Raw genomic sequence first — 26,638 nt, 5'->3', positions numbered from 1 at the left:
TTTCAGTCATTATCAGTCAAGATGCATTCAGGCAGTACATTTTTTAAATGACATTTGTAACATATTTTGTTGATTGAGCTTATCATTTCTGAATTAAGACTGTGTGAGCATGTGTGTGTGTGTGTGTGTGTGCCAGATTTATGTGAGAGTCTGTCTCCTTTAGATAAATGCTGCCCAGCCGGTTTTGACATGTCTGATTATAGTGATTAATGAGACCTCCCTTCTTAATGAAATCTTGCCTGCCAGGTTTCAGTAGTATAAATCATAATCTAGCTTCATGAGGAGAACTTCTGTAGCTCTACATAACTGGATTTCTGAACAGCTAGTACAGGAAATATGAAATCAAACAAACAGGACTCATTTTAGGTATGGAATTGAGGGTGTGACACCATTACTGCCCGAAAGGGGGCATTAATGCACACACACTTGCAAGTATGAGAGCTTTAATTTGGCAAAAGCTAACACAGCAGAAAATGTGGCTGAAATTTTTACATGAACTCATGCTGGCTTTTCATGCCTGTTTCAATTTCAGTTACAATTTTAACATAATGAATTTCATAGATTACTGGCTGAAACTGTGCTGTTTTTGTTTGTGGTCTATCCAGTCATGTGGCTGGGCATCTTCGTTCCTGGGAAAGTCGGGTATCTTACCAGTGTCATCAGACAGCAGTGGGTGAGTAGAGGACGGCCCTGCAGGAGCTGTGGGGGATGCAGCCTTCACTGGGGTTGTGGATTCAGGGGTCTCAAATGCACCATCCGAATCGGAGCTCCTGGATGGTGAGGGAGAAAGAGACATTACTCCATTATTGTCTACCATCCACACATAAATAGCCATATGGAGAATTCCACAAAGACATAGACCTCAGCAGGACACAAAGAATAGTGATATTAAAGCTCATATATCTCAAACGTGACAGCAGAGCACAATGTTATAATGTTTAACACACTCTTTTATTGGACCCAGGAGAAAGAAATTCTGGCAGCCAGAGAGAAGAGCACCATTAAAACATATACAATATATGCACTGATTATGACATGCCGTGGATAACATGGACTCATTTGCTCATGAAGCACCTGCTGGGTTGCACAAAGCCTCCAGTCAGCATGTGACTCTGTGCTTCTGTCCCTGGTGGGCTTTTTTTAACACTCTGTATCTGCAGCAGGCAGACGGACAACACTGCAGCTTTCTCACCGACACACAGACCTGTCTAGCCATCCATTCACACGGTCGCCATGGTAACATGATTTTACTTTCCTTTAGAATGTACCAGCAATCATGTCCATATACACACATCCCTGTCCCACTGGTTGAACCATTTTTTTCCCATCATCTTTGGTTCCCCAACCCAATCCCCCCGCGTCCTCTCTCCCCATCTCACCTCTGCCTGGTGGCTGATTTGGCACCTTGGATCATGTATTCATGCCGAGAGCCCCAGTTGAGCCGGTTCATGAGTCCCAGTGTGGGGTCGTCTCCATCGCCTCCACCCAGCAGCGTATCCCAGCCCCAGCGTGCCCACTGCAGAGGCGACAGCGCCTGCCACGCACTCACCGCCATGTCGGACGGCCACCGTAGGCGTATAACGCACAATCAAACCGATCTCCTGCCTTTCCTCCTCCCCTTTATCCAATTTTCACTCCTCGGCTCCTCTCCTTTATCACCGCCACCAGCCTTTCTCTAGAAATCTGTTGTATGGCCTCCAGACGTCTGCCACACCTTCCACAACATCAATCTAATTCCCAGACACCGCGCTCTCCAAACCGATTCCATACAAAGGCTCTCCACCTGCAGGACTGCCGCTGGTCTCCCTCTCTCCTTCTCCTTTCCCCCTCTCTTTCTGCTGTCAGACACACTTCCTCCCACCCTCTCTCGATCCCTCCCCCTCTTTCTCTCTGTGCCTGCACTAGTGTGAGCATCACACACTCCCCTATAGGTCCCTGGTGAGCTGAATTAGCTCAGTATTTGTGATTTGAGATTAAGCCCCAGTTAGTCCATCTCTCCCTCCATTTTCACACTCCCTTCTTGTTCTTTCAGCCTCTGCGCCAATAGAGCGAATCAACATCATGGTCACGGTGCAGAGAACACACCCAAAAGAGTGCTCCCGAAACCAATACACACACAAACACACAACACAAGCTGCACAGCTACACAACTAGTGCCTTCTCCGTGTCCCTGTCTGGTGACTGGTAAAGTGTCTTTAGCTGCCTATATAGCAATTATGTACAGTACAGTGCACACAAAGTCTCTGGAGGACAAATTTGGAAAATTGTGTCTATTAATTTGGAACAACCACAGGGGTGTCAGATCCAGTGGGGTCTCCCTTGCAGCTGATTGGTACAGTACCCCACTCCCCACCCCCACCATGAGCTCCGAGCTGCTGGGGATAATCAGCATTATCCCCAGAATGACACTGGTCAGTCTGCAGTGTGACACGGCACACAAGTTGGGCCGAGTTCACCTGAGTTTGCAATGGTGCGAGAGAGAGAATTAAGAAAAATTTGATTCTGTTCATTATTATAACCAAATGATGAATATTGTTTAATCTCTCCATGAATTATAATATAGTGTATGTAAAAAAACGTTAATTAATTAAAATGAAAACTATAAACTCTTCAGTCCCAAGTATTGACTGTATGAATTGAGATTATTTTCAGAGGTTGGATATTCTTGTATTGTGAATCCTTGATTGTGTTGTGAATCCTTGATTGTGCTATTTCATTTTGAGAGGTTGGATTTTAATCAGCTGTAATCATAAGTTATATTTTTCACTATAAAAGATGTACTAAAAACAACGGGAAAAAAAACACTTCCTGATAATTCTCAAGAAAATATGCAGGCATCTTGAGTGAGATGCTCAACCATGTTCTCCTCGCTGCTGTTATGTGAAAATAAATAAGGTTATTAGCAGGAGAACCAACCCCCCCCAACAGTGGATGGTGTCCATGGAAACAAAAGGCTGCTCACATTCTGCCATCTGTATTTGTGGCAGAAACCACTCTGACATCTTATTCCACCTCTCAGTCTCTCTTTCATATGAACATACACATATGAATAATATTGCAGAGACCATTAATAAATGGACTTCAATTACTGCAGACAAATATGATGGTTTATAGGTATAAGTAGATATAATTACATTGCATCTAACAACACAACAAAAACATATAATAAGAACAAATAATTTATTTCCCAAATGTGTCATATTCTGCACCACTCTATCATCCCCAGGGCCTGTGGTTTCTTTGCAGTAGAACACTTCTCCATCTGTAAAGTAGGCCCTGGGGGTGGCTAACATGTTTTATTTCAAACGTGAGCTTGATAAATATCATTATTCTTCCTGGCAAATGTCTTCAGTGTCGTATTTTGGCGCTGGTGACAGCGTAACACTCAGCAGGGGAGACAGAAAAGGGTGCAAATAGGAGAAATGTGAGAAGCTGTATGAAACACTGAAAACAGAGATCAGCACAGGCAGGCTGCCCTTTTCATGCCCGGTTCTGGCTTGCGGGCACGCAGCCGACACACACCGGCACGTTTTACCCTTCTCAAGTGAACTCTGCACAGACCCATCCAAATGGGGGTGATGGCTATCCCCGGGGGAAAGCAGAGAACTGGGCTACACCTGCCGGCAAAACCAAGCGCCACCTGTCATCCCTGCAACTCAAGATAGCGCCAGCGCACCGGATTTTTCACGTAGACAGAGCAGGACGATGCGGCCTAAAAATATGAATCATGCCAATCATCACCATAAACGCAAGGCTGTCAAACGAATCTGCAGATATCTGTTACGAGAGGTAGCAGCTGGTGCACCGTGGCTTAATATTATTTATGATGCTTAAAGTATAATGCTCACTTATGGCGTGTTGTCAAGTACAATTTCTAAGGCTTTGCAAAGCACACCTTTTACTAAAGAGTAAGTAACAGTAAGCTTCAAGTTAATTAGATGCTAAGTTGGATGCTTCATGCCAATGGGGTAAAAATATTAGACTTTTTTAGGCCACGTCGAAAAAAACTCTTATGTATGCCAATAATGATACTGTAACAATATATTTTGCTGCCCTCCTGATAAAGTATGTACAGGGCCATCAGAATATTACTGAGATAATTAATTAATATATGAATGATCTAAAAAGGGGTTGAAATGTAGGGAACAGAGGTGAAGCGATGGCTGTCAACAGGGACCTGGGGGCGGAGAAGGGCGGACGCACAGCAGCTGTGTGCAAAGTGCCCCGCTGGATCAGAGCCGATCTCTCAGCTGCTCAGGGTGACGGAACATTCTACTCTCACTTCTCTCAGGCCAGAAACGGCCCATGGGTCCTCGAACAGCACGGATGCGCTGTTTTCCTCCACCACTACGTTTGAACGTATGTAATCTTATGCGCCTTAAATTTTGACCTCACCCATCATGGTGATTTTCATAGCCAATTTACATGTATAAAAAATCAGTTCTCTATCAAATGATAGAACCTTTTAAAAAGTAATGTAGGTTTATTTAAATAGTTTTGCTTATTCCTAACATGAATATTATTCAATATTGACTGCTGTCCCCCATCAATACTGCGGTCAAATAAGTGTGTGTGAGCAGTAGCACCACTGAGCCGTAAAGCATGCTTTATTACATGCATATCAATGAATATCCTGCAGATTATAGCAAAATATTCCTCCGACTGCTGAATGACCACAAAAAATTACAGGTTAGGATTTTAATATTGATTACGTTATTCAACATTCTTCCACTGGATATTTCCTTTATCCCTACTTCAAGGTTCAGTGGTGGCCTAGCGGGTAAGATGCCGAGGTGCCACTGAGCAATACACCGTCCCCACACACTGCTCTATCAATATTGTGGTATTTTCTGAACATTCATCACCAGATATGATAAAGATTTGTCATGTGCATGTGCTACAAAAGCCACAAGTAAGAGTGGGACCTGTGGAAAATTTCACATAAAAAAATATACATTTGAAACTTATTTGGACAACCACTATTATTCAAATGCATATAAATGTATTTCACTCTTAACATATACATATTATTTTATAGCAGAATATATTTGACATATAAAATCTAACGATGAACGATAAGCCAGTGTAAATATTCTACACAGATCTCTGATATAGAGGTTCTTGCCAGTCTTTTCATTTTAATCAGCAGGGTGAGACACAGTCATCTACCTGCAATTCTGTAGATGCGGTCACATGAAATGTCTGTGTGACCCTTAAAAGCAGATAACAGCGAAAGTCTTCTGAAATGCGACAACAAGGAAGAAGAAGAAGGGGGAGAGTTTTTTTGTCCTTAGAGATGGAGGATGTACAAGCTCCCCTTGCAAAAAGACCAAATAATTCAGCAGATTCTTCAATATTTCATGAATTTCACATGGGCATGCACCTCAGAAAAAATCCCAGTTGGTGCAGCTACACAGTATCCTTCGGAGGCTCTGACAGGAGGTCACCTGCAGAGATCTACAGCTCAGGGTTCTGTGCACTTTATATCTGTAGACTGCCAGTACAGTTGGTAGTATGTTGGATAATTAAAAAAAGTTATTACAGCACCTATGGAGATGGAGGAGATGGGACCTTGCTGTCCTCTTTTTTGTGACAAATTTAATTCATCCAGACTGAGGAAGTAGAGTGTGTGAGAACAGTCAATAACCGATGCACACTCCACTCATTTAAAACCCAGAAAGTTCATATTCTGGGTGTAAGAAATAAGTAAAAGGGGTTCCTCTCCGAGAAACTATCAAGCAGTCCTTTCTGGATACGTATCTATTTATTTCTGTAAACCCTGAAGACAAGACTTGATGTGACAGCACTCCCCTTGTGCTATGTTGGTTGTGGTACCACAAAGACCGGTTCCTCTGTGTCTTGTTAAGATGTCTGACTCATTAGCACCATAACATGGCAGATGGGCTCCTTTACAGAAACTGGCCATATGTAATAAAAACACGAGCAAATATGAATAAGATTAATCACTAATAGAAACCCTGACACCCACAATGCATTGCGCCACCCCCAGCAACAACAGTGGCAATAACCCCAGGAGTCTTATTCCTCTGAGATAAAAAAGCATTCAGGTGTGTGCACTGTAGTGTACTTATGTAAGGACTGTCCAAAGCATTACATAACCAGGAAGGCGCTAAAAGCAATGTTGCTCACGGATGACTTACCTAAAAAATCACTTTCCACCTTTGACATTTATGGAGGCCCATGTGAGTGCTCACCACAGCACAGTGTTACCATTTTAGCAGTGTGTTATGTAAAAAAAAAAATACTCATATCAACCAGAGGAATACATTTCTGTGTTTATATCGTCTATTGCATACAGACACCAAATCGTTTGAGGGAGAAATGGGTGGGATGAACAGACCAGATTATACAATCATACATACATTTTATATTTCATATAGATTCATATATGATGACCTTACACCATCATTTTTGTTACTCCTTATTGACTAGAAGGTACAGGATCCTATGGATTATAGATGACATTTTTTAGCGTTATAGTAGACTTTCGTGATGGGAACCAGCTATATGAATCCAAGCCCACACACACACACACACATTCCCCACCTCCCGTCAGTCGGCCCAGGCCACTTTCGCCCCATCTGAGACATAAATAAAGCGAGAGGAAGAGGACTCTTCGTCCCTTTTCTCCCTCCTCCTCCTCCCCTGCTCCTCTGTGGTCTATTTCAGCACCGGCCCTGACTCGGCTGCTGCGCACGGCTCTCTGCCTCAAACAAAACACAGCACACACAGATCTGTGCAGACCTACAGAATATCGACGGCACATACAGTCACACGCACTCACGCACAGAGTAAACAACAGCCACGTGCTGCCATCGCGCCATGTCACCAACAAAAGGTAAACAACAGCAGAGACAATTCCAACCCCTTTCCAGGAAAAAGGCAGACGGAAACACAACCTGCACGTACAACGCTACACAGAAACAGCAACATGGAGCCCGTCCACAGTAACACCACCCTCAGCCCCACGTCGCCCACTCACATGGCCTCTGTATGCTCTTTTTTGGGACAGAAGTCCTGTCCTGGCTCCACCGACTCCACAGCACCCATTCTCTGTTAGGTTGTCCCCCCCGGTCCTGGTCCCTTCCCCCCCTCCAGCCCCCCTTTCTCCTCCGTCTCCTCCGCCTCCTCCGTGCCGGGGTGCAGGTGGTCTGCTCTGGAGCTCGATCGGCGAGCCCCTGTGCCGCGGTGCAGAGGAGGAGCGACTGTGATGGCATCAGGGGCAGCCGCCGTCTCCCCTCATTCCACCAGCATCCCTGTCGCCTCCCTCTCTCTCCTCTCTCTCTCCTCTCTCGCTCTTCTCTCTCTCCTCTCTCTCTCTCCTCTCTCGCTCTCCCTGTGTCTGTAGCAACAGCCGCGAAGGCAGAACGGCGCCGAGGTAGAGAGATGCGGAACGTCATCGAGGGCGATGAAGGGAGAATAAGATGATGCTCTAGCCCCACCCCCTTCTGCCTCCCTCTGCCATTCACATGAGAGATTCTTTCTCTCCTCCCCCTACCTCCTTCCTTCACACACACACACACACACACACACTTTAGGAACCAGTCTGTTTTTAAAAGACAAGCAGATTTTATCCTGCCTGTGTGCGCTGAACAATAGGCGACCCCACGCTAGGCAGATTGTCAAGTTCAACCTCGCTGACACGACCCCCCTCTAACAACCCACCCGGTCGCTCTCACAGACTCTCTTTCACACAATTCTGAGCATAAACAAATGTCGTGTCTCTTTTTTACCTCAAATACTAAAACATTCTATCTAAAGCCTTTCTTCTCTTTCACGCACTTTGTCTTTATTGATCTCTGAACTAATTCTCTACACACAGTGGGAGCCCCCAGCAGCATGTGTGTGTGTGTGTGTGTGTGTGTGTGTGTGTGCAGTGGGAGGTTGTAACAATGCAGCATAGAACCAGAGATGTTTCTCCATGGCTGATGTGACTGTGCATTTTGAGTGTGTGTGTGTGACTGTGTGTGTTTCATTGTTGTCCTTTTCTCCTATTACCTCTACTTGACCCCTTTTTTAAATGCCTTTACCCACAATCCTGTCCTTGGCAGAGTAAATGTCAATCAATACGTCTGACACTGTGTACAGTAAAAAAAAAAGACTGAATAATTTGGAATGCATAGTGACCAGATTTATGTAGAATACAATACGTTCAGCAGAAATGTGGACTCACAGTGTGCTGCTAAAAGCCATAACTAAATTAATTCACTGAATCCAGGGTCCCTGTGGAAAGCAATGCCTTCCGAGATCTAATTTACCCGCACTTACAGCAGATTATTTTATAGTTTCAAGACGTGTCTTTTAAATTAAAGCAAAACTGTCTCCATGTCCTTGAAAGGCATTTAGAATATTAAGAACCGGTCAGGATCTCAGATAAAAAAAAAGACACATCCACCCATTGATTTGCAGCGTTAACCCGCATCTATGGGAAACTGGGGCGACGGTAACATGAGGATTATAAATCTATTGTTCGCTCTTGGGAAAGCAGAACAAAGAGCTTTTCTCCATCCTGATTCCACCTATTCCGTTACAGAGCCACCAGTGCCTTTGGCTACAGTGGGCTACTCTGGGCGTCTGGGCTGTTATTTCTCCAGTAACACAGGGGATGAGTCAGTCCCAAAGAGCAGGGAACTGGGTCCGAATGAAAAGGAATTTGCCGCGGCAAATGCCTGAGGGTGCCAGCAATAACGAAGGCTCAGGTGGCTTCATTTGTAGCTTTTCCCAAGGTCACACAACCGTCCCGACCTGCCGTCTCATAGACGTCTGAGAGTCTGCGAGCCAACTCACCCATCGTTGCACAATAACCAACAATAATTTTAATAAAAAAATACTTAAAGAAGAGCAGACACAAACGAAACAAGCAAAGGATGAAGAGGGTTTTTTATTTCACAATAATGGGTAAAAAAAATTTTTTTTTACTTTTTTACAGATCGTAGTGACAGACGTGCTCCTAGAATTAAGGCTGAGTTCCCAGCAACAGTCCCTATGGGAGCAGGATGAGGTAACGTTCCTGTTCACCTCTGCAGGAGAGAGGGAGGCATAGCGAGACAGGAGGGGGACGCACCATGGCAACGGGGTGCTCACTGCTCAGACTGTTATATTCAGTGCAAAACAGATACACTAAAATCCATCATTTATACCCAACAAGGGTCTGATCTGGATTAGACATTTTACGCAATTAATCACAGTGAACGCGGTGAAGACACTGCTTTATCAGATTCAATAAAGTCTTCTGCTTCCAGCTTCAGCTAACTAGCAGATCTGTCACTTTTGCAGTACCACACAGCTAGTGTTTCTCTCCAGCCCCACTGGCCTCACAGTGCAGCTTGCTCTGACAGAGAAAATGGATAAATTAATCTTTAACAAGAGAGCAGCCATCATAAGATATTCCAGAGGCAGGTTTTCTGAAAGATTCATAAGTTTGGCTCGCACAATCTGGGTCACTTGAGATTGTACTGAGTACAACTGCAGAGCTGCTGATCATGGACCTAAAACATAATAATAGCAAAATATGATAAAAGTAATTCTTTGTAATTTGAATTTAAATTTGCATGAAGCAACACCAGTGGAGTGTGACTAAGAGTAAAAACCCCACTTAAGGAATAGTTTGTGAAAGTGATCCAATGAGATACACAAGGAAGTCGAGGATACCCAGAGAGACCATTGAACGAAATTTGACCAATAATTGCAATTGTAATGTGAGTGTAGTGAAAATCAAGCTTTAACTAAAGGCTCACTTGTTAAGCAGCACAATTCACAGTTACTCAGGGTTCTGTACTTCCCCACAAACTGCACATTATCTCGAATGCTCAGCACAGATAACACAGATTCTGTGTCATCTGCAAATGTAAGAGTGGATAGCTGCAAAACTTAAATGAAAAGCCACGCAGTGTGTGCAAACTGGTCGAGCTTCCCTAGTAACTCATATAACACAAAACAGGTTATCCTTAGGACCTGTAATAACTCATATGGTATAATCTCTAGCTTTCATCTGCTTAGTGCTCCTTCACCAGACCAGACTTGTGTTGCTGAGCTTTGATAGGAGATTTGTAATTTAATCTTGCAAAATACGGGCTTTGTGATGGGGAGAGGAGAGACGATGACACAGCTGAGGGGCTCTTGAGAAGCCTTTCATTATCCAGTTACTTTAACACCAGGAACTGGCACAACAAGAGGACACAGCAGAGCAATGGGGGAGACTTTCACCTAAGAGCATAATACGCCCCCTGTCTGCTGTAGTTATCTCCAATTACCTGGCAACAGCCCAATAACTCACCCTAATGGTGGGTAGAACTTCGCCTCACTACCCCCAGAGGCGGCCACATGCAAATTAGCCCAGCCCTATTGGCTGCAAACACTGCAATACTAATAGTTGTCTTTAATTGTTCTGGAGATATGAAATTTAATATTTAATACAGCCGTAATGACATATGAAGAGAAAATCATCCAGATTACATTGGTTTTGACTGAAGCTTGTTGGGAACAGGGGAAATTAATTTTTTTTTTTTTACCATCAAGACCCTCTGTTAATTAAAAATAAAAAGCTTTTATCTATTCACAGACCTGATCTCAACTGCAACAAAGAGACATGAGCAGAGATGACCAGGCGGTTAGACCAGGCACATGCAACCTGCTGTCTGGGTAAAGAACTATAGTGGCACGTCACCGGGCTGAGTCACTCTTGTGTGAACAGAAAGGAGCAGCTGAGCAGCAGCAAAGGATGAGATCATAGGCTGCTAATCCTGCCACCTGCTGGACAAATGAGCCACTGCGTCATGGGCATAAAAAGGACAACATGGAAACCCATGGCAAAACAGAATGCCATTCAGTGAATTGTTATTCTATTTTTTTTTCAAACTACTTTGAAATGAACTAAGGATTAAATCAGCACTTTGCATATTGAATTGCCAATTGCAAAATGTAATATCAAATTACATGCTCAGACTGAATATTGAATTGACAATTGCCAAATAAATTGCCATATGAATATACATGCTTAAAATCTTCCATTCTAATCATCAATCCTCACATTATTAGAAACACTCCGCAATAATCATTTCACAAATAATACTGGTATAGAATGTAGTATGAAGAATGAAGAATGTAGTTCATGCAAAGCATTTTGCAACAAAAAAAAAATTCATACAAAATTAATATGGTGAATACCTCTCCAATGTTGTTTTGGATTCTTATCGGGTGTAACCACCCTCTGGTTGTTTGAACAAGATAAAACCAAGGCCAGATATCAACAATATTGCAGTCTACAAATTTCCTGTAAGTAAAGTGCGAGGTAAAAGTCCTGCACCCAACTAGTTAGTCTGAATGAATGAAAGTTTCCATTTGTCCATTGTAACACATGAGAAAATAAGCACCTAATGCTGTAAACAGCAATGGAAGAGGCATGCATGGTTCCTATCATACAGAACAGAGTGACTCAGCATTAAGATAATGTGGGTGTAACAGGCCCGTCTAACAGCTATGTCAACTCAAGAAGATATGGCAGCATGATTGATTTCTCACATTAAATATCAGACAATGGCACAATGAGATTAAATGGCACCTAGAATGCATACCTGTGGATGATTCTGAATAAAGATCATGGGGCGTTTTTTGTATGCATCATCCAAACAAAGCACCAGAGTATCAAAATCAAACAGCTCTGCATGTCCAAAACAGCACCACCAAGTACACCACCCTCCAACGATTAGATCCAAAAAGAGCGAGTTACCTGACTAGAAGATTGCACGATTTCCTCTCTTCAACATGTACAGCAGAGGGACCGGGAGGGGTTCCAGTTTCTTCAGGGTCAGCAGGGAGTTCAGACTCAGGAGGGGGAGTGGGAGACTCTGGGACAGGAACGTTCCTGTCCGGGGGCGTGGGAGGAGGGGTGGGGAACTCTGCAGCGTCCTGGAACAGGTGTGCAGGGAGAGCAGACGGGAGGGCGTTGTCCTCAGGCCAGGTAGGGGAGGAGGGGATGGGGTCACAGCGCTCAGCTTGAGGGGTTGGGGAGGACCTGAGTGAAATTGACAACCGGGTTATGATTTAGCATCATATTATAATAATGAGACCATTTGACACCTAAATTGTTTGCAGCTCCTGGTCTTATGCATGGTTTAGTGCATGGTTTTCATAAGTCATGTGTGTGTGTGGTAATAAACATGCCTCCCACATCTGGGCCCTGTGATCTCACGCTCATATGCAGAACCACCAGCCGAGCTCACCCTGCCAAGTGTACCTGAGAGACAGCAGGCTGGCACAGACCAGATGAGTGTTATATCAGCAGCCGCCCTTAATCTGACAACCATAGCCTGGTCCAATCCTGCAGCTGCTCCCAGCTGGGGGTTAGACTCCCATTTGGCTCTAAAAATACCCTCAGCGGCCTGCTACTAGATTCCCTCAGCAACTGCACATAGCAGAGTCATATCAGCCACTGGCAGGTCCAAAAAGAATGTTAAAATGAATTTATGTCACAGGAAGCATGTGAAACGTTTATATTATCTCATGGCTGCAAGTTGGTGCATTGAACTTATTTAAAAAGCAAATGGGTGTGGAGGTCAGTTCAGTTTAGAATTTAAAAGTAAGACAGCGCTTTGGCTACTGCAACAAGAAAGAAACAAAAGGCTAAAACCGTTTTTTGGTTTCAGAGGTCTTTGTAGGCAATTTATAGCTTGAAATGTGACACACTGGATACACAGTCTGGAAATAAAGATATAACCTCCAGACCACGAAGTCTGGGTATACACCCACAAAAGCTCTACACAAAGTGAAAGGGAGAGCAGAAAGAGAAATAAATGGTGAGAATTAACTGGAGATTAATAGGAACACATTACAGGTTACTGTACAATGACATCTTGGTCTTCAAATGAAATGGTATTATGTTGATGCTTGATGCACAAGGCCTGAAGCATTCTGCTGAAAATCAGCTAAACAAATCTTTATCCACTCCAACAGTATACTGCCCCAGACAGACTGAGGTCTGAAGATATTGGCATTGAAAAAATGGGCAATGTTGAGAATCATAGATGCAGTCCTTGGCCAAGGAAATGTAGTGTAGCAGATGAAAAACACATCAAGTTTCTTTCCCAAAAATGGAGGATGTCCATCAGTGCAATCAACTTAGAAACCAGTGGGACCCAGGTACACCCTTCTACTGTCCAGAGAAGTCTGGCCAGAAATGGTCTTCATGGAAGAGCTGCAGCTGTAAAGCCATGCCTCCAACGTGAAAACAAGGCAAAACCACTAAACTTTGCATTTCTGCAAATGGAGTTGGATTAATGGTGTATTCAATGCTTAGAAATATAGATAATTATCGACCATGCAATACCATCAGGAAGGTGTTTGATTGGCCACAAATTTATTCAAAAGCGCTGATCGCAACTTCATCAAGTCTGTCTGGGATTACATGAAGAAACAAGGATTTGAAGAACAACCTGGCAGAGTTCCTTCCAAAAGGAACCTGCAAGACTTCAAGACTACAGAAAAGGCTAGCAGCGGCAAATAAATCTCATCATAAAAACAAGAAGCACAAGCTTTACACATGCTTGGCACCACATACACCAACACACTCAAGGAGTTCCAGTTATTGCCGAATGGCATTGAGGCTAATGAGCTGCAGTGAGCGCCATTCAGGTCTTTTTGTGCAAACTGGTTCCTGACATTTAGGAGTCAGACAAGGTCTCACATATATATTTGGCAAAACAAAAGTGGTGCATAATAGCAGAAGCTTGTTAATAAACAGGCTCATTATTTTTCTGCATGATAACAGCAACCATGATTAATAACCATCGTAACGACAGTTGCCCTGCCAACGTGGTGATCTTCTAGATTTAAAAAATTGCTGAATCGCTGTGGCTCATTTGAATTTTTTTTTTGGTATAAGCTAATGTTGATCCCAGTAACGTGCAAGCAGATGGCAGGACATTGTGGGCAGATACAGATACATTTAGATTTTACTGCTAATTTTTAAAAAATCATTCAAGTTTACTTCTTTACTTTGAGTTTAAAAAGTAAAAAAGTGCATTAAACTTTACCTCAATCATTCATTTTCATCACTCAGGTCGATGTTCTCTGCTTCCTCCCTCCCTCTCTCTCTCTCTAATGACTACACAACTAATGATTACACATGCACGCCCATGTATGCCCCCCCCATATACGCACACACCCACATGCATGCACTCACACACACAAAGCCAACTTAAATTCCTCTGCCTTCCTGGTGCATAGACACTGGAGCCAGAAAGAATGTGACGGAAAAGACAGCCTCCAGGGACAGGTGAACACCACACTACACACACACAGGAGTCAGGCCAGCATACACACACTTTTGGAGAGCACTCTCTGTCTCATATCCCCTCGCCGTCTCCACATGCAGACTGTTAAGGCGGGTGCCATGACTGACAAGCACCAAGTGCCGGCCTGGCATGCAGAGTAACTGCAGTGTCTAGAAACACCGAGACAAGAGGAAAGGGATATGGAGGGTGGGTGAGAGGAAATCTAATCATGGATTTCTAAGTGTGTACTGCTAGAAGAGGAGAAACAGACGTCAGTGAACAATGCCCTACTTTGACAAGCGGAAGTCTTTGGATTTCCAGAATCACTTACCACAATAAAACAGATTCATACTGTGCATGGTAGAAAAATAAATTTGTCATATTTCATAAAGTCTATATTAACTCCTGGAAAGTTCCATATAGTTCAAGTGTATTTTGTCTGTCTAAATAGGGAAAAATGAAAGAAACAGTAAGATCCCAGGCAGGGTTGGGAAATATTCCAAAACCGAATATAGATTATTTTAAAGAAAATCCAATTATTTCATAATTAATCTCGATACTATTTATCCAATTATCTTGCCATCTTTTTTTATATGATTATTATTATAAGCAGTCAGTCACATTTGGGCCCCAGATGTGGCATTACCAAGTGTTATGAAGTCCACCTGCTAATGAAAATGAACCCATCAGGAGCACACTGCTTGTAATGTTGAGAACTAAAGAGAATATCTAGGCCTTTTGCCTTTGAAATCCTATATTTGGCAGATACGGCAGATTATAGGGCATCTTTACTCTGCAGCTCTGCACTGACCTGTATTCAAGTTGTTCGTCTTCGTGTTGTTCTACAGGGGATGCTGCCTCTTCTGTGGGGGTCCTGAACTCAAGATCTGCATCAGGAGACTCGAGGGGCTGAAGTGCTCTGTGGGGTGGAGAGGACAGAGAGTACAGCGAGGGTTGGGTGACAAATAATACCAGACATCCTCACAGCAAGAAACACATCTTTACAGTTTAACTGGAAATTAGGTTCTTTTTCAATAACTTGTGTTTTTCACATCTGGAGGCCAACATATGTTGGTGAGAGAAGAGCATCGAGCTCCGCCATCCCCAATATGAATAGCCCACTGTGGAGCTGCTTGTAGATGAACAGTTCCATTCTTGACCCAATGGGCATGGGTTGAGGTCAGAGTTGATGTCACCCTCAACAATATAAAGAGCTGTAGTGCTTTCATTCAATTCATAGAATCAAAATCAAATTCCACTTCGGCTCCACTTGTTGAGCTCCCTCACAACAATAACTGCATTTTAAACGTTCCCTCCATACACAGACACCAATCAGCCATAGCGTTGAGACCATTGCCGGAGCAGTCATCTGGCAGTGGGTGGAATATATTAGGCAGAATGTGAACATTTTGTTCTTGATCTTAATTAACTTTAAGCAGAATAAATAGCAATGTCCAAACAAAATGGACCAAGGAAGTTTCACACTGGATTCCAAGCAGTATTAAAGAGCACTTTTCTTATATATTTACTAAAAGTCACATCAGATCAAGCTGGGTGAAATGAGCAATATTCACAGAACATTTGTAGCTCATACATGACTAAGTAATTTGACATTTACAAAAGAAAAACTCATAAATTACAAGTGAACTGAAAAATATTTTATGCACTTTAAAAGTCCCCAGTGTTAGACACCCCTGACCATCAGTAAAACAAGTACACCACACACGCAGTGCAAAGGGGAGCAGTACCTGATTCCTGCTGTGGCCTGTGTGGCTGGAAGCCCTGCTGTGAGGTCTTGCTCAGCCTGACAGTGGTAACCACACACCTCGTCAGACTGGGACACCGGGGGAATGACAGCAAGCTCTACCCTGGCATCTGAACAGCACTGTCTAGTTGCAGGCTCTCGCTCAAACACGCCCCTGTCATCTATTTTCACTGCTTCTGCCAACTGGATTGTGACCAGATCCTCAACTGGGCTTTGTGTGATGTCAGAGATGGAGCCAGCGCCTGTAGATACTGCAGTCATTGCGGTCCTGTCACGTAGCATCTGGATGAAAGGTTTTGTAGGCCTATACAACTCGAATTGTGAGTCTGCACTGTCTGTGGTTTGTGGGCTTGTAGCATCTGTGGATTGTATAACAAAATCTGCTCCCAGCTCAGCGTGTTTCTTGTCGAGAAGTGTTGTTGATGGCTGATCAAGTTCACTACACTCTTGAATACATGGAGGAAGCACATCTACCCTAAGGTCAAATTCAGAGTGGTTCCTCTCAGTCTCCTCAGTCTCGAATTCTTCATTGGCAGACATTTTTTCATTATTACCTGTCCTATCTTCTTGCTCTTTGTCAGTCTGCATCAACTCTTCCTTCCTGCTGTCAGTGTTTTGAATGCCATCACTGGATTCTTTAACCTCAGATTCAGTCTGTTCTTCAGAGTCTGGGGTTTGCTTTGCATTCTCTGAATCAGTGTGTTCTGCTCTTGAAGTAGTCAAAGTGCCGTGACCTTCTCCAGTCCAGGCCTTAATGTCAGAGGTTTGGTCAGATGTTTGTTCTTTTTCTTCACTTTGGAGAGTCTGACAGTGTGAAATTGCCACAGCCTCAGAACAGGTTCTGACCTTTTCCTTTAAAGCTCTGTCTTCATCCCCTAAGACACAACTGTCAGCCATTTCCTCCATGGGTGAGACAGTGGCACAGTCAGAGGTTGAATGAGGAAGACTTGGTTCTTGGTGTTTGGGTTCAGGGATTTGGGGAAGAGGAGTCTCCAGTCCTACAGCAGTTGGAAGATCACTTGATTGAGTGAAACCGGCGTTACAACAATAAATTCCAAAAAATTGCTCCTCTGTTTCAAGTTCTGGGTCACTTTGAAGATCCTTGGCATCATCAGGAGGGAGGCTGGTGTCTTTCAAAAGTGGCGCAGATGCCATATAAGGCAAAGGTATGTGCAGCTCCTTGCAACTGGCCTGCATTGAAATGGCACCAAGTGTGGACTTACTTTCACTTTCTTGTATATCCAAATCTGAAGTTATTTCAGGTTTGCTTTGATTATGCTCACCATCATTTGTGTTCTGCTCATGCTTTGTCTCTTCTCCTGCCATTATATCAGTACTGTCCTTACTTTTATCATGTTTCCCCAAATCGGGACCAGGGAGGATGACATTAATATCATTACCCTCTGGCAAAGCTCTGAACCCAGAACTATCTTCTTCCATTTTATGACATGTTTCTTCTTCCATGGTATTGTTCTTGCACTCTACCAGGATGCTTTCATCCAAAACATTCTCCCTGACAAATGACTTTTGTACATTGGTTTCACAATGGCATTGAGGAACATCATCTTTACTGTCTGTGGTATGAGCACTTCCACACCCCTCCACCCCAACACCTGATCCCAGCTCTAGACTGCAGCTGCAGGCCAGCCACTGCTTTTTTGGCAGCTCAGGCAGTGCATCTTGGGGAAGGACTGTGTTGCGAGGGATGGACACCAAACAAGGCTGGTCTTCGTCAAGCCAAAATTCTGCTGCAGCAGGTGGCTCAGAAGAGAGGTTTTGACGTGGAGATGGAAAAGACACTTCACCTAACTCAGACAGATTCGAGAGCTCCATAGATGGGCTTGCGTGTGATAGCTGGAGCCCAGACACTTGTTTGCTTTCCTCGCAATTTTCTGACGTCTCTGACCCCCACTGAGCCTTCTCTCCAGCATCTTTGACAATCTCATGCTCTGTTTCTTCACACACGTGCTCCTTGAGTTGGTCTGTTGTTTCTCTGCTTGTAAATCCTTCTGCCTGGTTTATATCAAGCCCACGCTGTTCTTCTGCTGTGTTTGCTTTTGCTTGGTTTTCTCTCGGGTCTTCCAGCAAATCACTCTGCTTTCTCTCAGTTTCACTCAGGCTGATCTGCTGCTCTTCTCCTTCAGAAGGCAAATCAAGCACCTTTTCCACTCCGTGATCCACCTTTGTTGTTTTGTTACCCTCAGGTTTTTCACATTCAACCTCCTCTTCAACTTTTACCTCAGTGGCAATAATGTTCGAGGTTCTTGCAGGTTGACTAATAATGCCATGGCAGTCACTCATGATGACCTCATCACTTACTGACTGAGCAGCAGCAGAAAGGTCAGGTTTCAAAGCCAACAGGTCTTCTACAGGCTTGTAGACGTTGCTGAATGATGGGACAGAGAAGGGAGGAGTATTTGAATCTTCAGAGATATCAGTAGGTGATGAGGAGTCATGTTCCTCTTTCATTGCTATATTACCAGCGTGTGAGTCTGTCTCTGGGGATGTGGCATGGATGGGTGGAGTTACTAAGGATCCTATCGCACTGCTGTTATGATCTAATTTCTTCTCACTGACATCTTCTAATTGCTTTGCTTCTACATCACTGACAGACTTGAACTCTTCATCCTGATCAATGCTTATGCAATTCTCAACTTTTGATACAGTAGGTGAAATCATTTTTTCTTCTTCTGGTTCACTGGGCTTGTATACGGCCCTCACTGAAGAGAGACAAGGCTGCTTCTCCACCATACAGTCCACAGAAGTTACATCACCCTTTACATCGGTCAGAGATTCTTCCTGTCTTCCCTCACCGGCTGGTGAGCTACTGTGACCATCAGTGGGTTCTGTTTTCCCTGTGGTCACAATGTCACACTCATTTATGAACTCCCAGTGACTCAGCATCGGTCCCAGAGGCTTCAGCACAATGACTGGATCAACATCGCTGTTAGCGCTAGAGATGGAGATTTTCATCTGCTCTGGCTTTTCAGAGGTCTGAGGATCCACAGCCGTCTTCACTTCAGCTTCAGTATTCTCAGCGGTTCCAGCAATCAGCTCAGAAGATCGCAGCAGAAGACAGGGTCTCTGAAGGATGTCAGTGATTCTGTCAGAAGTTTCATTTTGTAGGTCTGCATTGACAGAAGATGTCAGTGGCAGGGACAAAAGCATCTCAGAGGCTGAATTATTTATTCCACTTTCAGCAGCAAAATCGAGACTTGGTGATAAAACTGAGCTTGATCCATAGTGCTGGCTGCTATTCTCTGAACAACCAAACATAAGTTCCTGAGCATCTGAATCAGCCTCAAATTTGTTGTAACCTATGAAGTTCTCATGCAAAATCAGTTCTTCGAGACAGATACTTCCTCCATGCAAGTCATCCACCTCTTTACACTCGGATTCCAATTGGCTTATTGGATTAGCTAACAGGCTCTCATTATCTTTGCTGATTTCCATCTTGTCCTCTGGCCTTTGACCTCCATCAGCACTGATGTCCAAGGGGTCTTTGCTATCACACGCAGCTTGTGAATTATTTACCGTGACACTGCTGTGACTTCCTTTCTCCTGGAGAGTGCTGAGAGCTGCATCCGGAGGCTTTTCATTCTTTTCATCGGAGGAAGCCGGCTGTGCTGCCAGCACGTCCCCTTGACTGGGCTTCATGCGAACAATGCTGGCTGACTCACTTTCAGACACCTCCTCTTTCTCTCTACCCCCCAGCTCTTCTGTATTCCCCTCCTGTTTACGTTCCTTCTGCTCTGGCGAAGTGTCCGCTGCTGGGGCCATCTCGGGCTTCTCTGCGCTGAACTCACGGAAGCTGAAGACGGCCTCTGTCACAGGGTGATGCAGGCTCTCGTGTACAGTCAGTGGAGGTAAGGAGGCCGAAGGCATCTGTGTGAAGGAGCCGCCTTCTTTGGCCTTCACTATCGTTTCTGTATTGCTACAGCTTCCTGTGTTTTCCCACATGGTCGGACAAGGTTTGTAGGGTTGAGAAGCTGCCGTGTGCTCCCTCTTCAGAAGCTGATTGCACCCTGTGATGCCGGGCTCTGGTTGCGCTTCGGCTGTAGAAGTTCTCCCAGGGGCTGTGGTTTCTGTGGGTGGTACCTTCTCTCTCTCAGCCTCCCTCCCTGCATCTGCTGAGTTTATCTGAGGAGGTGGGAGGAGGTCAGTCGAATCCCTGGCAACAAGCTCACCTCCATGCTGCGGTTCGAGTGACGTCTCTGTGGCGCCCTTTAGTGAACGCGTCTCTGTCCTCGTCAATGGCACGCCGCTGCTAGGACCCGCCGGTTGTCTGAGCGAGGTCTGCTCTCCGCCTCCTGCGCTCGCTCTCTCCTCCTCTTCCTCATTGCTCGTCCCTCTCTCTTCGTCCCTCCCTACCTCTTTCTTCAGTCTTCCAGGGCTCTTTTCCTGGCGGCCACGTCCCCCCTGAAGCGCAGCTGAGGCAGCCCTGGTCTGGACCTGTCCCTCCGACCGTAGTGATTTTGGCTCACTGTCCTCGGCTGGTGAGAGAGAGTCCGTCCCAGGGGAGCGGTTTGCTGGCGGTCCCCCTCCCTTCCTTTCCTTCTCCTCTGAGTTATATGGCATTGTGCTGCTGCTGCTGCAGCCCTCCTCAGACGCAGTGTCGCTCGCCGGCACTTCAGGAGCAGGTGAGCAATGAATCTCCGAGCAGATCGGCGACGACTGGAGCGTCCTGGCAGCGAAGGTCTCACGCTGTCCTGCAGGGCTCGGAGAATCTGTGGCTCGCTCTGCGGCTGCACCCGCTGCTTTTAATGTTCTCGCGTTCAATTCGCCTCTCCCGTTCTCTCTCTCTCCCTCACTTTCTATCATTTCTGGCATCGTGGGTGTTGTCAGTGGCAACGAGGCGGCAGCGGCTGTAGATGAAGCCCCTTCAAGGGCGCTTTCCTTCACTTTTTCTTGCAAATCGGAACAGCGCTGTCTTTTTTCTTGAAAAAGTGTTGCCGTGTTCTCTTCACGCTTAAATATATTTTCTTCCTGGTCCAAGCTGCTGGGGGTCTCCGGGTTAAACGAGACGACGTCCTCTCCATGCAGAGACTGTCTTGTTACCTCACTAAGAGAGTCTGACTCATGTTGGCCCTGCACAGGAAGCACAGTCACTTGATTCCTTGCACACGTCTCTGGTCCCAATTGCTCTGAGGCATCACGGTCAGGGCCACGTCCAGAACAGTCCAACTCAATCACAGCATCCCTGACAGATGTCCCCATCACAAATTTGTCATTTACCACTCCTGCGACAGACAAGTCGTCAGGGTGTACGGTTTCAGGTCCATCTGTCCGATGGTGTTCAGCTGTGTGCTCGGATCCCCGAGGAGCGTCTGCAGAGGGGGCTGTCTGAGCTGAACCGGACTCAGGGTATAGACGCTTGGGACAGATGTCCCCCTCTCTCTGGGGACTCAGCTGTTCCTGTATATCTGATGGGGGTTCGGTAAGTGATAGCGCTGCTGTGTTTTCATTTGTCATTTCAATTGGCGGTGTCACCACAAGCTGCGTGTGTGTTCCTGTCTGCTCATCGCCATGTGTCTCTTTATCTATATTTGAGCCTGTGAGGGCGCCCAGCTGTACGTCTGCTTGTGAATTCTGTTCTGTGTCATTGTCAGACTCCCGTAACCCTGTCATCTGCGTATTTTCTAAAATACATACGTGTAACTCTGTCTGATTTTCTTTCAGCAGACTTGGTCGAGTTGATAAATTATCCTGCACTGATGTAGAATTCTCTATTTCTCGAGGAGGAGGGCCTGCCTGTTCTTGTAACTTTACACAAGAGTCAGCTTTTGTTGAAACGTGGCAGAGTTTCTCTGTTTCTGTTTCTGTGCTGGGTACCAGCATGGTTGAATCTTTACCACCGCTTCCTTCTGCTGCACCCTCTTCATTACCCAAGATGTAGTTCTTGAAGCTAAAAATCTCCTCACCAGTTGCTGTGGCTTCTTTGCTGTAAATTTCACGGTCACCATGGTGACCTACATCACATACTGGCAGGCCGACTGTTAAACTATAAGCTATTGGCAGTTCTTTTTCTACTTCATTAATAGGCTGTGACAACACAACAGCTTGAACCTCCAAGTCTTCAGAGGAGGAGAGTGGGATTTGGGCTTTCTCGGATTCAGGAAGTGACCGTGATTGGAGTGGAGCACTTGAGAGAACTGGGTCATCATCTGGACTAATGAAGGGGGAGGAGACCAGTTAAATGTCAGACCGTGCTCACTGTTAAAATGTGTCTTAAACTACTCTGTAGTCAAAACCTGCATTGAGCCCTACAGACAGGGCAGGAGCTCATGCACCAACACACCACTGCAAGCTGCTCACTGCACATGATCAGAAGGCACACTGTTAGAGGCACAAAGGCTATCAACATACACACTCTAAAGCCCATAAAATGCACATGCCCTCTGTGAGGCACACACACGCACACACCAAGATCAGGGTCAATACCTTCACCATCCATCACTGGCCATAATGGGAATACGCTTGAACAGATTGGCCATTTAGAACAAAGAGAACACACCCTCCTCTGAATCACAGTGAGCCTGATGTTTCAGGTGCAAAATGGCCATGCTGAGTCATGCTGTGAACCAAAAAAACTGTCTCTGCAAGGAACACAACTGATTGGTTACTCAGGAAAGGGGTGGTCTGATGTGCCACCACTGCAGCTCTTTTTAATGTGGAGCCTGTAGAATCTTTAGGATACCTTCAATTCTCCATCTCTCAAACTGCAGGAGATGGGGACTCGATTCTGAGACTCGGACTCCAGTTGCACTTAAGTTGCACAAACAATGACTTAGATTCTGTGACTTGTGAGTCATAACTCATAAACAATATTCATTTCACGGAAATATTTATGTAACAGAATGGACGGCACGTGCAAAAAAAAAAAACCAAGAATATTCAGAGCGCCAACCCCCACTCTCACAAGAGCACATTGCCGCTACAGCAAGCCCCAGGAGATACAACGCTGTTACGTTTATTTCATTCATTTCCTTCCCTGATAACTTGAGCGTTCACCTGTGCATTCCTGTGTGAGTCAAATAGAGTCCGAGCCTTTATAGTGTATCCTGATGGATATGGTCAGATATTTATAGAATAATAATAATAATGGTTAAAGAATAAAAAAGGTCTACTGCAATAGTCTACAGCAAAAATGCAATATGGTCCAAAAAATATTGCATTAATGCAGTTAACATAAAATAACAGTGGCATTTTTCCCAATATGTGGTAATGACAATATTATTAGCTTTGTCATCCAAGCATGTGAATGTTCTGATCAATTTTGATACTGTGTACGGTAGTAGATGATACAGTACAGGACATGCTTTTCATTCACTGAACGTTCATGTCAGTCACTTGAGACTTGACGTGGACTTGGGACTAAAGACTTGTGAACATCTCTGCAAACTGCTAAGATAAGATTTTGCCAATATGTGGTGCTAAGATTTGGAAAGTTGGTAAAACTAGAAATAATAAAAAAAAGTTTGGTAAATGACTAAATGTTTTCCATCTGAGAGACATATTTACTTTTCAAATGTTTGATCTAATGGATTAAGCATTAGAAACCTTAGTCACTCAATAAAAATTATGATATGGGCCAACAAGAAATAAGGTCAACCACATCATGCTTTATTAGATAAGATAAGATTGTACCAAGCTAACAGCAGGGAAGACATGAGTTCTCTAAATAAGTTGATGGGTACTGGCAGCAAAGATCCTTTTTTTTGTATTTGTCTGTTGAATTCTTGCCTGTCAGTCAATCATTGCACAAAAGGCAGCAAACAGAGAAAACAATCATTAAGCAACCACTTTCTGATTGGACAGCAAAGGAGCCCATGTGACATAAACTCTACCATGACAACAAGCCCCAACCCCGTCTATACACACTTGTCTCATGGTTTTATGGTCTCTGCATGCTTGGAACACTGACACGCCCAGTTTTGTATTCTTTTCCATTGCAGAGGGCAAGAAAAGAAACGGTTTAATGGCACGGCACTGCAGACATGGGGAGCAGCAGTCAACAAGCTGCAGCCTGTGCGTCATGTTGGAGGTAACCCCTGCCCTCTGGCACACGGCTGCCTGCATGGCTGACTGCAATCTCTGCACACTGCATTGGCAATGCGGGCTGCTCCACACACGGCTTTCATTTCACTCTCTGTTTTATTTCATGCTCCGTCCAAACTGCTTCACCATGCGCAGCTATTTTTCCACTGTAAAAACAGACATATACAGTAGCCATATGTGTCTTTCACTGTATTAACCATTTTAAAGCAACGCTATGAGCCCACATGCAAGTAGGGTAAACTGCACAGTCAACACAACCGTGTCATGCTCTTGAAGCTGGAGGTTGTTATTAATACTTCAACCCCTTGATCTTTAGCCGTCGTTCCTGTCGGTAGCCATGGTGCCCAGTGACTGTTTCCTGCAACACATGCCTTCACTCTGTCTGGCTGACTGAAGCCCCATGCACAACCGCCAGATCTCCACGCCACACGCCTCTCAGGAAGCCAGTGTTAGAGAGGGGGGGAAACGACTCAACGTCACAGCAAATTATCAGCACAACCAACGCACGCCAACAAATTATCAGCACGGCCACACGCTGCTAAGTCAAGCCAAGCCAGTGCGCTTTTTATCCAGACCACAGCACAGCGGCATCCACACCCAGAATGCACGGAGAAAGAGAGACATACGGCCCAATCGATTACAGCTACATTGGACATCCTGGCATCACCCAAAAGAATTGTGAGCTGCTGAGCTGTATACGCAAGCTGCTATCAGACAGCCTTATGAGAAACGGCTCAGAATTGGCTGCTCCCGCTTGTTACTGCGTTCCTCAGGACATATTTCTCTCTCACTCTCTCTCTTCCTGGCCATCATGCTGCCAATACCTCTTCACAACGCCCGCTACAGGTGGGCTCAGGTTGTCCATGTTGTGCGGAAGGCCCGCCAGCAGGGGGCGTACAGGCCCGACAGGTGCCTCTGGCACATCCTTCACCCCACCGAACGGGTCACTGCTACACACATACGTTCACAGACACAGTAAAATACGAACAGAGAGGAATGCCGTGTAAAAAAATCACAAAACATTACTCTTTACATTCCAATTTAGTACTTTATGATTACATATTTGTTATATCACCTTTCTTCTAACGTTGTAAAGCACCTTGAATTACCACTGTGTGTGTAATGTACTACATTAAATGCATTAACTTGCATTACAGCCACCGTCTCGATCAAGTTGCTCGGATAATGATATTTTTGACACCTCAAAAACCATGGACACAGTGGCTTTTTTAGTCACATTTCCATCCAGTGATTTTGTTTTCAGATGTTTTTTGCAGGGTACGGTAAGCTGCAATATCAAATGGTAAGAAGGCGTGGCACCACTACAGCATGAAGTGTTAAGCAGCCCTGGCCACTGCGCCTGCGTCATGGGGGAAGTGTGTAAAACTGAGTAAGTCTGCCTGACTCTGACTCTTAGCTGACAATAACCTTGCAAAAACCAACAATTTTCTGAAACAGCCGTAGGCGCACACTCTGCTGTTAAGTCAGAGTTTCCGTACTTCTGAGTGGGGTGGAGGTGGTCCCTGGAGCTCAAGGTACAAACTGTTTATGTCAGTGTCTCCAAGGTTTTCATGAGGGAAAGATGCAGTGTGTAAATATCACCATGAGTACACTTGCCGACGTGACTGAAGAAGCTGCTTTAGACATGAATGCAACTGTTAATGAAGTGACAGACTCATCCCTCTTTCAAAAGGCTATTTTGAAAGGTGATGCACAAGAAATTTGATTATCCAGGATATGCATAGGACACGCAAACAGGATTTGTTGGCATGAGTGTTACTAGCCTGAGGAGCCTGCAAGTCCCAGCTTGCTTTTCTATCTGCTTGCAGAAAATGACCCACCCTAGTGAGGATCCCCAGAGGTTGAGCTCGCTGCTAAGGTCTATGCTAGGCAGGAGGTCGTGAGGAAACTCCAACTCCTTGTCTTCTTCCTCACACAACCACTGCTTCTCTCCCTCCGCAGGCTCCTCTTCCTCCGCAGCCCGGCTGGGCTGCTGGTGGGACGTTGGAACCACTCTGTTCTCCGCCCTGCTGTTCCTCTTTCCCCCTGCACCTTCAGTGTGAACCTCAACCTGAGAAATAAATCAGAAAATATCTTCACTGATACTGCTGCAAATGAGCGATTTAATGAACTTTATACACTTTAAACTTTGAGAACATGGTTTTAGATGTTCACATGCTGTCTTTAGACTGTAGAATGGCTGAAAAACATTACATTTCATTTACATTACATTCTGAGACTTTGTTTACCAGGGTTACATGTACAACAGATATGGATCGGCATGCACATGCCTCAGTAAACACACTGTCTGCTTCAGATGGAAGCGTTCAGGTTACACCTCCTCACAAACTGTAGTTCTTTGTAATAGCAAGACCAGCTGGGCCAGTTTAGACACCATTGCTCTAAAAACCATTACCTTCACGCTTCAATACAAAATACAGCAGAATCCTTTACAAATTCACTTGTGTTTTATGACAAGCTTCTTCAGATTTATCTGATGCAACTAATCACACAGTATATCAAA

At 44.8% G+C, this 26,638-nt stretch overlaps 1 protein-coding gene and 1 long non-coding RNA gene across 18 annotated transcripts in view; one reads left to right on the top strand and one right to left on the bottom strand.

The window, feature by feature from the left end:
- Window positions 1–26,638, bottom strand: part of tacc2 (transforming, acidic coiled-coil containing protein 2) — a 51,835-nt gene that overhangs the window by 16,028 nt on the left and 9,169 nt on the right. For 13 of the 17 annotated variants that reach the window (XM_028988508.1, XM_028988510.1, XM_028988512.1 and 10 more), the window contains 6 exons: window positions 25,956–26,185; window positions 24,939–25,064; window positions 16,040–22,225; window positions 15,103–15,210; window positions 11,750–12,034; window positions 652–770 (listed from right to left, as the gene is read on the bottom strand). In XM_028988508.1, coding sequence (XP_028844341.1) covers window positions 652–770; window positions 11,750–12,034; window positions 15,103–15,210; window positions 16,040–22,225; window positions 24,939–25,064; window positions 25,956–26,185 — 7,054 coding nt within the window. Of the gene's footprint in view, window positions 1–651; window positions 771–1,379; window positions 1,803–7,003; window positions 7,099–11,749; window positions 12,035–15,102; window positions 15,211–16,039; window positions 22,226–24,938; window positions 25,065–25,955; window positions 26,186–26,638 lie in introns of those variants that run through there. The other 4 variants (XM_028988522.1, XM_028988524.1, XM_028988523.1 and 1 more) reach the window with 4 other exon arrangements.
- LOC114795395 (uncharacterized) lies at window positions 19,732–26,215 on the top strand. Its single transcript, XR_003750502.1, has 3 exons — window positions 19,732–19,922; window positions 20,068–25,504; window positions 26,077–26,215. It is a non-coding gene; the product is annotated as an uncharacterized LOC114795395 (long non-coding RNA).

Source organism: Denticeps clupeoides, chromosome 8 (assembly GCF_900700375.1).
Source record: "Denticeps clupeoides chromosome 8, fDenClu1.1, whole genome shotgun sequence".
In the NCBI taxonomy this organism is placed as follows: Eukaryota; Metazoa; Chordata; class Actinopteri; order Clupeiformes; family Denticipitidae; genus Denticeps; species Denticeps clupeoides.
Note: the sequence above shows the minus strand (reverse complement) of the source record. Positions and strands in the feature narration are given on the sequence as shown.